This window comes from Papaver somniferum, chromosome 2, assembly GCF_003573695.1.
Source record: "Papaver somniferum cultivar HN1 chromosome 2, ASM357369v1, whole genome shotgun sequence".
NCBI lineage: Eukaryota > Viridiplantae > Streptophyta > Magnoliopsida > Ranunculales > Papaveraceae > Papaver > Papaver somniferum.
Window position 1 is genome coordinate 83,380,527 of NC_039359.1, and position 17,679 is coordinate 83,398,205.

At 35.6% G+C, this 17,679-nt stretch overlaps 2 protein-coding genes across 2 annotated transcripts; both read left to right on the top strand.

The window, feature by feature from the left end:
* The first annotated feature begins 453 nt into the window (after positions 1-453).
* On the top strand, positions 454-6,457 carry LOC113348223. The gene is made up of 4 exons (XM_026591929.1): positions 454-593; positions 2,077-3,690; positions 4,351-5,065; positions 5,587-6,457. The coding sequence occupies exons 2-4, from the start codon at positions 2,148-2,150 to the stop codon at positions 6,221-6,223; spliced, it is 2,895 nt and encodes a 964-aa protein (XP_026447714.1). The 5' UTR covers positions 454-593; positions 2,077-2,147; the 3' UTR covers positions 6,224-6,457.
* Positions 6,458-15,409: 8,952 nt separating this feature from the next.
* On the top strand, positions 15,410-17,401 carry LOC113353641. Its single transcript, XM_026597178.1, has 8 exons — positions 15,410-15,624; positions 15,714-15,779; positions 15,862-15,959; positions 16,051-16,088; positions 16,201-16,288; positions 16,399-16,608; positions 16,733-16,798; positions 17,013-17,401. The coding sequence occupies exons 1-8, from the start codon at positions 15,558-15,560 to the stop codon at positions 17,214-17,216; spliced, it is 837 nt and encodes a 278-aa protein (XP_026452963.1). The 5' UTR covers positions 15,410-15,557; the 3' UTR covers positions 17,217-17,401.
* The last annotated feature ends 278 nt before the right edge of the window (positions 17,402-17,679 follow it).

The window sequence follows — 17,679 nt, forward strand, 5'->3', positions numbered from 1 at the left end:
ACTTCTCCAAGCTACGATCATCTTTCTCATAACCTCTCAGAGCAATTCTTCTTCAAACCTTAGAATTCTCTAATCTCTCTCTTCATCTGCTTCCCTCCCTAAGAACAGCCCTAAATCCCTTCCTTGTGACTGAAGCAGCCTTTGAGCGGCCACTGTGCGTGGTTTAAGCGAAGACTGTTCGTGCTCAACCTCCCGTAACTCACTTTCAGAAACCCTAAAATCCCACTTTTAACCTCTAACAGATTTTCGGTAAATACGTTACCTATCGAAATGAAAATAAAAAATAACGGATTTTGACTATACACATTGTGCAAGTGGCAACCAAGGGAACCAAACCTGTTGACAGCCCAACACTTGTAAAGTTGTACTAGGAAGTAGGAACTCACACTTCAAAGCCTACTATGTAGGTGGCCCTTATCTACTAGGTATGTGGTGAGTTAGAAATCGTATTTTGTTTCGAACTCTATCTTCGATAGTACTACAGCAACTCTGAGTAGGGATAAGGATTTAAAGCCCCGCCTTTCGTTCCTCTCATTTTTACTTCTTCTACTCTGAAATCCTATCAACAACACTACCCCCTCAAACAGAAAGAGGTTTGTTCTTCCACTCTACTTTTCTTCTTAACTTATCCTGCCAAATTTTTTTGGGGGCTGAAGTGTTGTATCTTTGTGACTGTCACTGATTGTTTTGAGTAAATGAGTTTTCCAATTGTAGTTTTTGGTTCTTCCTTATAGCTTCACTGTATTTTTCTATCTGGGTTTTGTTTTTTCTTCATTGGGGTTCCTTTTTTTAATCGAAACTCTCAACTTATACTCTTAAAGAGTGGAATTTTTGTGTAGTTTATCTGTGTGCTTGTGAATTAAACATGAAAACGATTGTATCTTTGAGTGTCTGGAGTTCAATATGATGATAATTACATGGAGTTTGGAGTATGAGACAGAGAACATAGAGAATTATTTGGTTTTATTAATACGAAAACCACGGTACTACCAGTAAACATTGTTCAACCTAGAAATTTGATTAGAATTTATGATTAATTTGAGGAATTTTACTCTATAGATTGACGCCGAACAATGTTTATACCCAATTGTACAAATAGGCATTCAAGGGATAGAATACCTCTTGGTACAATTGGGTACAAATTTCAATGGTTCAGTTATCATTTGCTACTCTAGTCTAAAAGAAAAAAAAAGAAAAAAGAGCTTCTTATCTGGAAAGAACTGTGAACAATTACCCTTTGAAGTATATCTAATAATTTAGTGAGTAATTTTATTTTCTGCAATATAGAGTGTAGGTAGTTAGATGTTATTCCGTCCGTGCTTGGCATCTGCTGAAAGTGTGCATAACTCAAAGGCCAGATATGCCTTGAAAAGGAAGTGAGCAGTATTAGATTCTGATTGCAGTTTGCATTGAGCCTTAGAAGAAAGAGGCAGTAAGGCTGAGAATGTGCACATCTTCTAGAATATGTTAACCGTCTCTCCCTTTGCCTCTTTAATTGGCTCCAAATGTCAAATGACAGCGGAAATCTAATAACAAGGCTCACAAAATATAGTAGAAGTTATAACATTTGCGTCATGCACATTGTTGGCTGGATATGAACATTATTAGTTTTCTGTATGGTAAAAGACTAATAGGGATAGTTAGTAAGAACTATTGAAACTGTAAGTAATGAATAAAACATGTCAGAAGTAGTCTTAATTGGTGATTTTGTGGATATTCGTCTGGGTACTTTTCACCAAGTTACTGAAATTTATACTCCAAGTAAGCTTGTTATACTAGTGTCGCTTTTCCTAGAAGTTTTGGGATGGAGACAGACTTCTTTTTCTTGTTTTGCGGTTGTTATATGCTACTCCTTAAAATAGCAATTGATACCTCTGTGAAGTTGTGCTTCTTGAGTCTCCTGCAATAAAAAAAAGCTAAGTTAAATCAAGCGGATTGGAGCTTACTTTAAAAATCTTGCAGTGTTGCTTGCTAAACCTTGTGTTTCATATTTTTTATCTGTCAAGAATAGCTGCCAAATAAATTCTCATATCTATGCATTTATATAATCATGCTCTTTGGTTTTACATTGTACAGATTGGAAGAAGAATGAGAAGAACCATATCTGCTACAGATTAAACCTTTAGGCTGTGCGGTTTACTGTCAATATGACTCCTCTAGCTCCTTGTTCCACAAGCAATGCTGTAGTCTTTCCTGGAACTACCTTTATGTCGCCGAAAAGTAACCATCTAACACGATACAGTACTCTCAGAAAATGTTCAAGACAAACAGTATCCTCCAAAAGGTGTCTCTTACCCCTTTCAACATCAGTTCGACTGATTCCAACTTACAGAAGTGGATACTCGGTACCCCATCAATCCAGATTCTGTATTGTAGCAGCTGCTGGTACTGACGTAGCTGTAGAGGAACCAGCTCCTGTCGTTGAAGGAGATGAGGCTGGAACTTCAGAAGTTCCACCAACTACTAGTGAAGATGGTGAAACGCCCGCAGCTGCAGATCCCGTTGTTACCCCTACATCTCAGTCTAAACGTCCAAGACCCGCGCGGAAAAGTGACATGCCACCAGTAACGAATGAGGAACTGGTTCCTGGTGCGACTTTTACTGGTAAAGTAAAGTCAATCCAGCCATTTGGTGCTTTTGTCGACTTTGGAGCATTTACAGATGGTCTTGTTCATGTTTCTCAGTTGAGTGATGGCTTTGTTAGAGATGTTGGCAGTGTTGTCTCTATCGGGCAAGAGGTTAAGGTTAAGTTACTTGAAGCAAATACTTCAAATGGACGTATTTCTCTCACTATGAAAGAGGGGGATGATACCAATAAGCCACAACAACGTAGAGATAGCCAAAGTGGTAATAGCAGTGACAGGCCAAGACCACAAAGAAAGAACCAGAATCAGAAACCCTCAAAGTTTGTGAAGGGGCAGGAATTGCAGGGTACTGTAAAGAACTTAACTAGATCCGGTGCTTTTATTTCTCTTCCAGAAGGAGAGGAAGGATTCCTCCCAACATCTGAGGAAGTTGATGAAGGATTTGCAAGTCTTATGGCTGGAGGATCTTCACTTACGGTTGGTGAAGAAGTTAGTGTCCGGGTATTGCGTTTGGCAGCAGGGCGCTTAACTTTGACAATGAAGAAAGAAGTAGTTGGTGGAGAAACCGCAGAAGTCACTGAGGGGGTGGTACACTCAGCAAGCAACCCCTTTATGCTAGCTTTCCGAAAAAATAAGGATATTGCTGCGTATTTGGATGAGAGAGAGAAAGAGCAAACACCAAAACCCTTGCAGGAGATTGCTAGTGGGATTGTCGAAACAGAAACCATTACGGATTCTTCTGATGATAAAACTTCCACGGATGAGGTGGCTGTTGAAAAGGAAGTTGAAGAGGTAAGCTCAACAAATTTGAATGCTGAGGAGAGTTTGGAGGAAGCTCCTATCTCAAATGAAGGTAATGAAATTACAAATGAATCTGAATCCACTGCAGAAGTTGGTAACAGTGATGAGGTTGTAGAGGCTGAAGCTGATAACACAATAAAAAATGAAGTCCAGGCAGAAGCACCGTTGACCGTAGAGAATGAAATACCATCAGTTACACCAGATGAAGAGGAAAAAGTTGAACCGACTACTGACAGTAATGGAAGTGTTGACACCTCAGATCAGCAAGCAAACAATCCAGCACCCCAAGAAAGCGCACCTAAAGGTTTTTAGCTCTTTAGTTTTGTTTAGGTTTTTGTTTCTTGTCTAATTGGAATATGCAATTTTGGCGTGAACTTGATGTTTGAATGTTGGCTTTGGAAACCTAACCTTTTTGACATATATAAACGTTTTTCTTACTTAACACTTAATGCTAGCATATCGGATCTTCGAACGCAATACTGTAGACTTGCATTTGCTTAAGCTCACTGAGGGTTGGTCGAATCCAGTTTAATATAGTCTATTAAGTTGTAAATTTGGTCTTATCATTTAGGAGGTCTTTGCTCAGTCTATGTGATGGATCTACAGAATTGAACCCTAACATATGTCATTTTCATGTTATTATAGCGTAGGAGAACTCTCACATTGGTCTTTTCAGTAGTAACTTGATGCAGAAAATATCGAATATGTTGTGAACAAGTAAAAGGAAGGAAAGTCATTTAAAATGAATGGACAAAGTAAATCTATTTATCTTTTTGTTTGTTTGATTATGTTTGGTGAAAAACGAGACTTCCGCATTGAGATATGGGTAATTCAGAGTATCAAGAGAAACCAAACAAGGATATAAGTAAATGGAAATCTTTCTGTTTTTGGTAATGATAAGAAAGCCCAACAGAAAATATATCTTCCTTTACTTACTGATACTAGTTTCATGTGTGAAATTCAGCAACTATATCTCCAGCTCTTGTAAAGCAGCTACGTGACGAAACCGGAGCAGGAATGATGGACTGCAAAAAGGCTCTCACTGAAACTGGAGGGGACATTGTTAAAGCTCAAGAATTCCTCAGAAAGAAAGGTTTAGCTAGTGCAGACAAGAAAGCCAGCAGAGCCACAGCTGAAGGTAGGATTGGGTCATACATTCATGATAGCAGGATTGGAATCCTAATAGAGGTCAACTGTGAAACCGATTTTGTATCACGGGGTGAGATTTTCAAGGAGTTAGTTGATGACTTGGCAATGCAAGCCGCTGCTTACCCACAAGTAGAGTATCTTGCTACTGACGATGTCCCAGAAGAGCTTGTGAACAAAGAAAGGGAGATTGAAATGCAGAAGGAAGATCTTCAGTCCAAACCGGAACAGTTTAGGTCAAAGATTGTGGATGGTCGGATAAGGAAATGGCTTGAGGAGCGTGCGTTGTTGGAGCAACCTTACATAAAGAATGATAAGATAGTTGTGAAGGACTGGATAAAGCAAACAATTTCGACCGTTGGGGAGAATATAAAAGTAAACAGATTTGTAAGGTACAATCTTGGGGAAGGTTTGGAGAAGAAAAGCCAGGATTTTGCTGCAGAGGTAGCTGCCCAAACTGCTGCAAAAGCTACCCCTGTTGCACCAGTACAGGATCAACCTCCTGTAGTTGAAGCGAAGGATGCTGTTGAGAAGTAAGTGGTTTCTTTTCTTGTAGCCAGTAGCTTGCAAATTTTTATCGCTTATGTAGTTTAGACTTAAGTAAAACCCAACCTAGATTCAAGTCGGTGTGTTTTGAACAGATCCAGATAACCTTGATTTGAAAGAACTATGAGTACATATGGTGATTGGCCCGGAAGAATCTCGGTCTTTTCTCAGTTACCATGATCGCTTCATTAAGTATAAACTTTAATTTGGACAGTCTACCATTTCTGAAACTTCGAAACCTGGCGGAGTCAGTTTACAATTTAGAGTGTTTGAGGTTTTACATTTACCAGTCAACTTAGGAATACCGTTTGATTTGAAACTTAAATGAGGTAAGGTTTTTGTAAGACTCTCAGTGGTCCCAACTAGATATCTCCATAGCGAGTAAACCATCCTCAATAAGCTAACCCATTATTGTGTCTCTCTCTGTAACGATTGGTGTCCAATAACTCCCTTCTAGGAAATTTTTATTCTTCCACTCACATACAGATATCCTGTAAACATTTTGCAGAGCACCAGCAGTGAAAGTCTCAGCTGCATTGGTTAAGCAGCTTCGTGAAGAAACAGGTGCTGGCATGATGGACTGCAAGAAAGCTCTTGCAGAAACTGAAGGTGACCTCGAAAAGGCACAAGAATATCTAAGAAAGAAGGGTCTTTCAACTGCAGACAAGAAATCCAGCCGACTGGCTGCAGAGGGACGGATTGGGTCCTACATCCATGATACCCGCATTGGGGTATTGATCGAGGTCAACTGTGAGACTGATTTTGTAGGGCGAAGTGAGAAATTCAAAGAGTTGGTTGATGATCTTGCAATGCAAGCAGTTGCCTGCCCGCAAGTGCAGTATGTTTCTATTGAAGACATTCCAGAGAGCATAGTGAGCAAAGAGAAAGATATAGAGATGCAGAGAGAGGATTTGCAGTCGAAGCCTGAAAACATTCGACAGAAAATTGTTGAGGGAAGGATCTCAAAGAGGCTAGGAGAGATCGCTCTTTTAGAGCAACCTTTCATCAAGAACGATAGTCTTCTCGTTAAAGATTTGGTAAAACAAACCGTTGCAGCACTTGGTGAGAACATTAAAGTTCGGCGATTTGTTCGGTTTACTCTAGGGGAATCAATTAAGGATGTGAAACCAGAAGAAGCTGAATAATGAGCTTGCGAAAACTATTTTTTTCACATGAATGCGACAAATGATTCTTTTTTGTTGTGCTGTTGGAGTGTTCATTAGGTGTAAGGTCGAGTTAGCTGGTACTTCGTGTATCTGTTTGTATTATTGTTCAAAGTTATTTTTGGCATCAAAATTTTAGGAACAATGGTGCAATAACGATGCAAATTCATGTGCAGAGATAGAAATGCATTTACATTTGTACTTGTTATTCGTAAACGGCCTTAAAACTCCATCATCAACATAAATCCTCTTATTTTCGTAACTCGGCTTCTATAATGAGCGTCTGAGCACGAATCATTTTCAGATACTTCCTCTGATCGTACCATCTCATCAATGAATGCCACCTCACAGGAAAATAATTCAAGAAAATAATTCAAGATAATGCTAGTCTGCACTCCATTCACAGCACTACTCACCACTCAAATCCAAGTGTCCCAATAATACTGGTCAAGGCTATTCAACCATGACCCACCTGCTTACCAAAAAGGTTTTTAACTCCCAAAATCAAGGGTCTAGATGTGGATGAGTGGCAATTAGTGCTGTGACAAGTGAGTGGAATAGCAATTCCGATTATTTAATGCTCCGGAAGGTGTTATTCTGTCACTCGTATGTTATTTACATACGATTAGGAGATTATCTCATACTCAACGTCTTGCTCGTGAAAAGAATATGGAGTCTCCGTGATAAGAGCCTCTTCAATGGAGCTCGTGAAAAGAATATGGAGTCTCTGTGATAAGAGCCTCTCCACTGGAGCATGTGTGAAGAAAAAAAGTCTTCGTTCCCTTGCGATCCATTACCATTTTCTTTATAAATTCTTTTTTCCATCCTAAACTCTTTAATTAACATGTAGACGACATGACATAGTTTTGACAAGACATACTCTTCCTCAACCTCTTGTTTCAGGGGTTCACCAGGAGAATTTGTTGCCATCCAAGTCAGATTTTTATGAATAAAAGGTATAACTAAATTATGAAAAAATATTTTTAATGTAGAAATAAAAGCGATTGACGATTTTTCTTTTCTCCCTCAATTTACAAAACGAACAATTTTACCTTTCTTTTTCCCCGTCTAGAGCCATTACATCATCTCGATTCTACTGCGAATCAATCAGGTAAAATATTACTTTTCATTATCAAAATAACTCTTGATTGAATTGAATCTCTAAAAATATATGGATGATGCTTTTCACATAGGAGCGACATAGGATTTTATTAAACCAACTCTCTCAAATGGGAGCGATGTAGGATTAAACTTTTTGATTATTTCTATAAAGTACTTTTAGTAAGTGTCACATGTATAACTATTTTAACATCAATTTGTAATATTTTTTTTATTCGAGTAGTACGGGTATTTATGCATATATTATATTTTGTAGGTCGAATATTCGTGATGGCATAATTATTTTTCGAGAACCGTAATAGAAAAACAATGGTCATAATTATTTTTCGAGACAGATTCATAAAATATCATGTGTTTCATATGTTCTCCTACTGAACCACCATGGTATATATTAGGAATGATTTCTAAAATAAAGGAGAAAATATGTTAGATCATTGTTCTGTTGAACCCAGTAAGCGTTGATATGTCAAGTTTGGTTGTCATATTTTAGATCCAAAACTCGAAGCTGCTTGATTAGATTACTAGAGTCAACTTCGTTAGGTTATATTAGGAGCATTAGAAATGTTGAGACAAGCTCATGTTACTCTGAAGAATCTGAAGACATATCGACATCAGCGAACACATCATCCTTCTGTTCGAGGTAAGTAATACAAACTTATATTCATTTCTACCTACGTTGCTTTTATGTTGTTTATACTGAAAATTTAACATACAAAGTTATGTATATATGCATCTCTACTATAGGTGATTTAATCATTGTATTTTGAACTTCGTAATTTGGTATTACTTTAATGTGTTGAACTTTGAAAAAATTCCATGCCTAGAAAACTGTGTTCAATTACATGAGTTTAAGGAAGTAGACTTGCGAAACTTGTTTCATAATTAGAAGGAAATGGATATATTTTAGGACCGATACCTTGAACGAGGATCTATATTATGACCGGTCCCAGGGATCTATAGCAAGACCGATCCCCACATGGGGATCTATTGCAGGACCGGTCCCTAGTAGATTAACTAATTGCAAATGTATTTCCGAATTGTCTATTACTCTAGGGTTTGCATAGATATTAGAATATGTTTTGGTTAACATGGAAAGTTCAAAATGTCGTAATAGTATTTGAACATGTACTAAATTCTTATTTCTTAATCTTCTAGTATTTTCCTTGATAATCAAGGTGAGATTCCAAATCGAAATATTCCATAATATATTTTGATATTCAGAATTTATATGTCTTTAATTTTCCAGTAATTAAAGCATATCTCTGGATTATATATTAGTAAATTATACTTGTACGCTAACTAATATTGAGTTGTCATCCATGAGATATTCCGGTACATTAGTTGGACAATAATTGGAATTCAGTGAATATTAGTATTTATTGCATATATCTTTTGATATTTTTGGTTTTGAATATTTCTTGGTGTCCAAACTACTTTGGTCTTTAAATATTGAAGTTTGTTCTTATTACAGACTCATCCCAAAACACAAGCACTTCATCTTGTAGTCAGTGTGGGAAGACGACTAGAAGTATTACTTGTAATATTCATTTGGGAAGGAGATTATACTAATTAGGTGAAATCTCTTATGTCGCTTTATTTAAAGACTCTTGTGGGATCAAGAAGGGGCTAAAAGTACTGTTGGTGGTAAACTAGAATCGTATTGTTTTTAAGTTTTCGATTATTGATTTGATTGACTAACCGTAGTTGAACCTTGATAGTCACTAGTTTGTTTATTCTATGATCCTTCCCTTTTGTATAAGGTCACTCAAACTAGATCAATGATCGATAAAGTTCAAATCTGTTTTTAGATCTGAAGATAAGCTTGCGATCATCCATTGTTAACATACTCTGTTCTATGCGTAATCGATCACAAGGGAATCAATTTATTTATGCAGGTATATTGAAGACTGGAGATTTGAAGATAAGAAGATTTCCTGATTGGTATTCTGATCTTTGTGATTATATTTCATGCACACTTGATTTACTAAGATCCGACAAGTTTGTTTATTTTTGATAGAATTTCATAACTTTTTATGTAGATCGACGATCTATCATTTAGTGGTTCTTTTCAGGGTCCGAATATGATAAGTTATAAAATAAAGTTTGATTATCTCGATAGTCTAGATCTTAGTTGATCTAAACGGATACAAAGGAGTTTAATCTTTTAAAGGGAAGAGCCTTTATTTAACTCAACATATATCTCTGATTTAGTTCTTGAGATTGATAAAGCGGTTACCGACATAGATTATTTCTTTACTGTTTAGGAATACGATCCAAAGGAGTTGAGTGCTAGAAGTCTTCACAACGCGTGAAGCGAGTTAAGATAGTGGACTTTATTTTTTTTAGGATTCACGTGCGTTGACCAGATTGGTAGTAGGCGAAGGGATACTGAAGAAATCGAGTAACTTGGAGTTAGCTTACTTGGTGTCAATTATACGGAGTTGGTAATAGTCTTTATATAACGGCTAAATTAATTCCGCGAGTATTCAAAAACGGACTAGGTCCTGGGGTTTTTCTACGTTTGCGGTTTTCTCGTTAACAAAATCTTGTTGTATGCTTTTACTTTACTTTCCACATTATAATTATTTTGTAGTTATAATAAAGTAATTGCATTGTACGTTAATCAAACATTCAGTTGGATCTCATAGTTGGTTCGTTCTGAATTTATACTAAATACAAAGTGTATATTAGATCACACAAGGTGTGTCTTGAATAGGTTGGTACGAAAAGATTGTGGTGTAATTGGTACCCTCGTCATTTCAAGATGCAAATAATATATTTTTCCATCCAGTACAACTACATAAAAGAAAATCAGGGAGTCAAGGACTTTGTATTCATGCATAAATCTCATCTTTGTAAAGAGTCAAGGACTACTCTTCTTAATGCAAATAATATATTTTAAATGACTTTATGTGTAGCATAAATCCATGTTAATCGTCCTCTATTTGATTAATAAAATTCATGCTTAAAAAATATGAAAATCTCATCTTTGTAAAGAGTCAAGGACTACTCTTCTTAATGCTAAAAATATGTTATGACGGTTAAAATAGCTTTGGTTTAGCTTCAGATCAGCGAATTTTTACCTTTCTTTCTTTCTTTCTTTATAAGATAATTATTTAGGGGGACTACTTTTCATAATTAAATCAATCCAACATGAAATATTTTTTACTCTAGTAGTTAGGTCCGAATCTAGGCTCCAATATTACAATCCAACATCGAATGTTTTGACTCTCTTATAGTTAGGTTTAAATCTAGGCTCCAAAATTACAAAGACAAGCTGCTCTCGGAAGCTGCAAAATCTATTATAGGAAAGTTAGTTATAGACATATTTTTCAAATAGTATTCTTTATTAGTTTCTTATACCTAAAAACATCACCAACCAGCTAATGTAATTTTGCCATATTTTTTGAAAAAATAACGCTTTTTGAGAACATTGCTTTGAATAAGTTTCAATAGATTCTGTTAATTTTATTGTAGAGACTTTTGAGGGGGAACTGTCTACACCTTTTTAAAACAATTTAATTCATATTTTCATACATACATATCAGGAAAGTAACGGTTATGCGAATACCTTGTCTAAATGGGGAGATAGTGCTAATTATGCGACATTGTAGTTGGATCCTCCTATTATGATTTATCTTGTAATGGTAAGTGATCGAGATGTCATTCCTACTTTTTGTTTTCATTAGTTTTTATTTCCTTTTCTTTTAGAGGTAAGGTCTTTGTCCCTCTCCCTGTATGTTTTCTTTATTTTTGATTATTATATTGTCCATTTTGGCCATAAAATAAAATAAAATCACCGACCAGCTCATATTACAAAGGATTTTTTTTAGGACATAAAGGTGGCAATTTAAATGCATGAGATGCACTTTGCAACAACAAAACTAGTAAGGGATTCGGTCTTGGAGACCTTTATATCAACAACTTAGATCAACTAAGTAGAGCAGCTTAGAGACTAACTCAAATCCCATAATTCATGTGAAGTCAAGTATTAAAAGCAAAATATTTTCCTGATATTAAACACCCTCTTAGAAACAACTAATAAAATTCAAGCTCATTGGAATGGAAGTATACGCAGAAACGTCCAACACGGATTAAAACTAATTTAACTTAGGAAGTAGGGTAAGGAAATAACATATATATTTGGGAAGTTTGTTGGGTACCTAACAATCAAAGCCAACTAATTGGACATCCAGATAGCACGAATTATAACTATGTGAATAATCTTGTCTATGCTAGTGAAGAGTGCTACGTCAAACTCTGAACATGTTATTCAACCTAACATGGGAAAGGAAGACAGACTGAGATAGAATCACACTATAACTGGTCAGTTTACTAGTACATCTCAATATACCACACTCAAGATGACCAATACATTTAACAATTGTTCAAGGGAATTAAGTAGAACTTTGAAATTCCGAACAACATATTGTCTACGTGTGATAAATATCTTCCATTTTGAATATATGTCCCAACTCCAAACCATGTAGAGTTCGTGCTTGCAAGGCAAATTCACCATATTTATTAATCACTTTCCCTTTTGTAATGATTTTGTGGTTTGCTTGTACTTATAATCTCTTTTCTCCAGATATTTGAACTTCCAGATCCAACAAAAATGGTGTTAAGATGAAAACGATACCCCATAAGATGAAATGAGGAACTAGGCAATTGGGGTACCAATCGTGCAACCATAATTTGACATATCTGGAAAGTTCTATACGCAAGGATATTTAGGAAAAAAGCACATACATTGAGCAAGTTGTTTTTGAAATCAATCTTACATCAGAAAGATACCCATGATTGACACTCGTCAACATGTAACCAGTGGTTCTCCAAATCATGTAACAAACATTTATCACTATTGGGCTAATTATACTTAATTGCTTTGAAAATTTCAGGGAGACCAAGATCAGGACACCAGATGTAAGGAAAGGCGGTCGAGCTATGAATCTAGCTTCAATGGAAATATTTTCTTGGGCTAAGTTATTCCCGGAGCAAAGTTGAGCTAGAAGAAGACCATAAAAAAAAAAATCATCAAAATACTCGAAACCAAAAACCAAGTGTTAATTATCAGATTTCACCTAGAAGATCTTTCTGATTTCATGTAAAGACTATATAAATGAAGCCTATCATTGGGGCTTCACATTTCAATAGAGGGGTCTCACATCGATTCCTAATGACTAAAAAATTGGTTATGGGATGTCCAGATGCAATAGAAAATGTCTAACTTACCCTCCACCTAAAATAAAAACCTAAAAACTAAAATCAAAACATAATTTCAATGCAAAAATCTGCTCCTATTTTTCTTCTTCTAAACTTTCTCTCATTCATCAATCGTAAATCCTCCATCTCTTTTTCAGTTGAAACATGTCATCATCTTCGATTGATCGCCGATTCGAAAAACTTATAATCGTCGATTGGAATCTTTATTAAAGATGCGTGGGAAGCAGATTGATAGAAGTGATGGCAATCAACAAATCATGTATGTTCGAAATAGTTAGGTTGATTGAAATCATCAGAGAAATTATGTTTCCATAACCATTTACAGTTAGGTATTCCTAATTTTCTAACCGTAGTATTGTTCTCTGAATCTATTACGGTTAGGATGTCAATAATTCCAAACCGTAAAATTCCTTAGATTTCAATTGCGTGTGATTTGGCAGTTAAGTTTTCAACCGTAATTTTTTTACGTTTGAGTTCGAATTTGATAAAACTTAACCGTAACTTTTTTTTTCAATTTTTTTTTATGAATAGGTTTAGGCTTTACAAAATCAATCGTAACTACTTTACGGTTGGGTTAGACCAAGCCGTAAAAAATCCTGGACCTTCAAAATTTTCTAAGTTTTTATTACGTTTGGGTCCGAGCTTATTAGTTAGCCGTAATGGGTCTTTAACGGTTGGGTTTACTGGTTGAATGGATTTACTGGGACAATGAGGAATAACGCATATGGACCTGTTGCTGCAAAAACTATTTATAAGGATGAAGTAGGTTATCGTGACTGTTGTTAGCTCGCCTTTTACTGATTTCAGAAGGTAAAAGTCTCATGGAGGAACACTCTTACTTGTGGCATCGTCAAGATATCATGTGTTAGCACTGCAAGATTGACATACATCAAAAGAAACGACATGACACTCAAACTCGCAGATCAATTGCCAGAGCACAGTCCACCAGGAGAGCTCGCAACAAAAAGTCCAAAAGATGCAAAGCTTGAGGCTTACTTTGATGAGTCTGGAACGGCGTTAGATATCATGATGCCTAAACATCGTGTTGGACCAGAAGAACATGAGGTTCATGTTTGTCTTCGACCTCGTCTTGGTACCAAGGACCTTCTGTTAATTTAATAAAGGCGTTGTTCGTGACAAATGGTCGGTGATCAGACTTTAGACAAATGGCGTTGTTAATTTAATAAAGGCTTCGTAGTTTTGCTTTGTGTGCACTATTCTTTAAATCATTTCCATGGCGTCTTGATCAGACTTTAGAAAAATTCCAATCGAACAATAGACCAAGACAATGAAACTTCCCACAACACTTTTAGTTTTAAGTTATCAAGAGTAAATAGGAACTTGTACTACATGAGAGGATTATTTAACAGTATACATGACTGTATCATGAACATACCAGACAAAACTCTACCATCTTCAAGTGTCCCCTAAGTGCAGGCATATTTATGTAAGAACCGTAAGTTTTACATAATCATCATAGAATTTAAATAGTGAGTCACCACTGCCATCTATAACAGCAGCAACCAATAGCTCTTCTTTTCTTCCGTCGATCACCATCACGATAATGGAGGCAACTATACTATTTGATAAATTTCATATCACAAACACTCCAAGTCTTCTATCATCTTCAAGTGTCTAATGATGTGACTAAAGCTCGAAATATCTTCATGAAAATAATCATCATAGAATCATAATTACGATCAATCACCAATGGAAATGACATCATCCCAGCCAACCCAATACGTCATGACATTATTAGCTTCTTAAAAATCATCCCTCTCATCGAAACTACCATACAGTCCACGGTTGGACCAACAACAACAGTGGTTGGCGGTAGCTGAAGAGGAAAAAGATAGATGAAGTCTTATGTCTGCTAGGTTTGAATTCAAAATTTCTAGCCGTAAAATATCTTCAAACCAGTTATGGCTAAGAGTTCTTCTTTTCCTAGCCGTATATAACAAGAAAACACATCTACGGCTAGAAAATGGGTGTCGTGCCTAGCCGTAATCAGAATTCTAATCTAATTTATTTCAAAATATGTAATCTAATCTAAATCAGTTATCTAATTTAACTGTATTATCTTACCTAATTAAATAATTATCACTAATGAAATATGGATAGTTTAGTCTATGAAAAATAATTGGATATGGGTTTTATATTTACTTTCTAATAACCTTATTTTGTTTTATATGTGAAGCCTGTTTATTGGAATGTGACGCCCTAATAGTAAGCTTCATACAAATTTAAGTTTTGTTATCTTATACATGAATGCACAAAATAACAACCAATCATTGAACTGGACAAGTATAAAACAATTTAAAAACCCAGAGGCTACTTCTTAACGTGGTTAGTTTTAGCTTTGTTAAAAGTAACACAAATCCAGTGGCTATTGCATGGACATTACAACCCAATATAACACTATCATATCTGTTTCTAACTCCGATTCTGCCCAATGATGCTAGAGACTTGTACAACCTCTGTTTTTGCAACAATTTTTTTTAGCAGAAACTGAAGCGGTAGAATACACAGACTCTCTCATTACTTCATTAATTAATGCATTATTTTCTCGATCAAGTTAATCAATCAAGCGATATAGTACACTACCCGAATATTTTATTTGGTTAACTCGTTTATGCATCATCATACCCCCAATAATAGAGTTGATAAGAACAAGCATTTCTAAAAAAAATTTACATTAAAGAATTGGAAAAAATATTACTGTGACTCTTACGTATGACAATAACAAGACGTGGATATCACCTCCATCCAGAGTCCCCTTTCCACCTCCTATTCACATTATTGTTTAAATTTTTATATTTTATTTTACTTCCACAAGACTTCTATAAATGAAGATGTTCCGGTTCAGTTTGAAAATCCTCCTTTGCTGCAAATTTCATTACTACTCTAAAAATTTCATTCAATCTTAGTCAGTTCTTCAATACTCCTTCCAACGTTTCTTCATCATTAGCTAGCTATGGATATGTTCTGCAAATCTGTTCGCGAAACCAATACTTCCTCTCCTTTTGATTGCCTTCTCTTCGGTAATATATATAATTATAACAAACTAAATTGTCCATTACTCAATTTTAAGCAAAAGTTAACTAAATTGCCGATTTTGTTTTGTGATCAGATCTTGATGATACTTTGTATTCCTCCAATACTGGAATTGGTGCCGCTTTGAAGACAGACATTGATGGTAATCAAGGCCTAATTTGGTTTATCAAGTTTCTAATGTTCTTCTTCTTTAAGGTTTTAATCGTTTTGCATTTCTTCTCCAGATTTTCTCGTAGAAAAGTTTGGATATTCAAGTGATAAAGCATCAAGTGTTCGAATCGAACTTTTCAAAACTTACGGAAGTACACTTGCCGGTCTTAGAGTGAGTACCATTAAAAGAGTTAGTCCAGAATGATCTGAAAAAAACTTCATAATGATTCTAACTTAACCGTATTGATTCTTTGTTAACGTAGGCTTTGGGACATGATATTGATGCAGATGATTATCACAGGTAAAATTGATCGAAACTCGAGCAGAGTTGAAGTTAAATTATGATTAGGAAAGTCCATGGACGGCTATATATATATAACTTATGTTGCTGTTTTCTTATATTTTTTTTTCAGTTACGTACACGGAAAGTTGCCTTATGAGCTGATCAAACCAGATATTCAATTACGTGATCTTATTCGAAGCATTCCTCAAAGAAAACTCGTAAGTTACTATATTTTTATTTGCATTTCCTTTTTAAAAATCTTGCTGGCGCCTTGCTCGATCATTTTTTTGATCACTAAAATTTTGTTTGTGTTTTCTTTTTTGGGCAGATTTTTACAAACTCAGATAGAAATCACGCGGTAAAAGTATTAGAGAAGTTGGGATTAGAAGGTTGTTTCGAACAAATTATATGTTTCGAATCAATTAATCCAGACCTAACCAAATCAAATGATCCTAGAGCATATCCTGTTTGTTTGAAACCATCGATTGATGCTATGAAAATTGCGATCGACATTGCAAACGTTGACCCCCGTCGCACGGTATGTATTTATTATGGTCTCATTTCATTTCGTTGTTGGTGTTCCTTTTATTTGTCGGTCTGTTTTTGACTTTTGACTTTTCCCTTTTAATGTTGACGTAACGTTTTTCACGTTTTTCGTTCAGCTGTTTCTGGACGATAACGTTCATAATATCGCTTCTGGCAAATCTCTTGGCCTTCACACTGTTCTGGTAAATTATTAAGGAATTTGTTTCATTTCTGTTTCAGGAAAAATGATATTTTTATTTTTTTTAATTTTTACCTAATTTTACCCAATGAAAATGAGAGAGTGAAAGTGTCAAATTTTTCTGAAACGCAATGATATACGTTTCTTAACTTGCACCTTGATAGCAACAATCTCTGAAAAAAAATATTTTTTTTTTGGATTGGATGATTTTTATGAAGGTGGGAAAGGCGATGAAAACAAAAGAAGCTGATTATGCAGTGGAAAACATTGTGAATCTCAAGCGAATGGTTCCACAGATATGGCTCAAGACTACCGCTGCTCCTTCAAGTGTACGTGACAGTGGAGATAAAAGGATGTCACGTACCAGGTCCAGATGTGACATTGAAGCTACCATCTCTAACGCGACAGCTGTCGGGGCTTAATAATAATAATGTAATAACGGTTGTTGTTGGGTCATTTTTCTATGTACATATTTTCATGTGTCTTGTTCATATGTACATTTTCCGTTTCTAAATAATCAATCACTTGTAATATTTGCTTAACTTTTAGGAAAATAAAAACAAGTTGTATTTTTATCTGGTAAAAGATTTGACAGGTTTCCTATTCAGATCATTGATATCATTACAGATTTTTCTTTCTCTCGGGACACCTTATGAAGTAAAACTTATGAGCCGCATATTTCTCAAAACAAACAACTGTGCTTATAAATTGAAATAAAATTGGAAAGTAATTTAAAAGGACTTATTTGACGAGTTTTGTCTTGGGTTTATGTGATCGGGAACTCAAAATTAAATCATTTGGTGATGGATGACATATTATATGAATGTTGCAAACGTGTCATATCTTATCCATCCAACTAGATTATATTCGACAAACAGATGATAG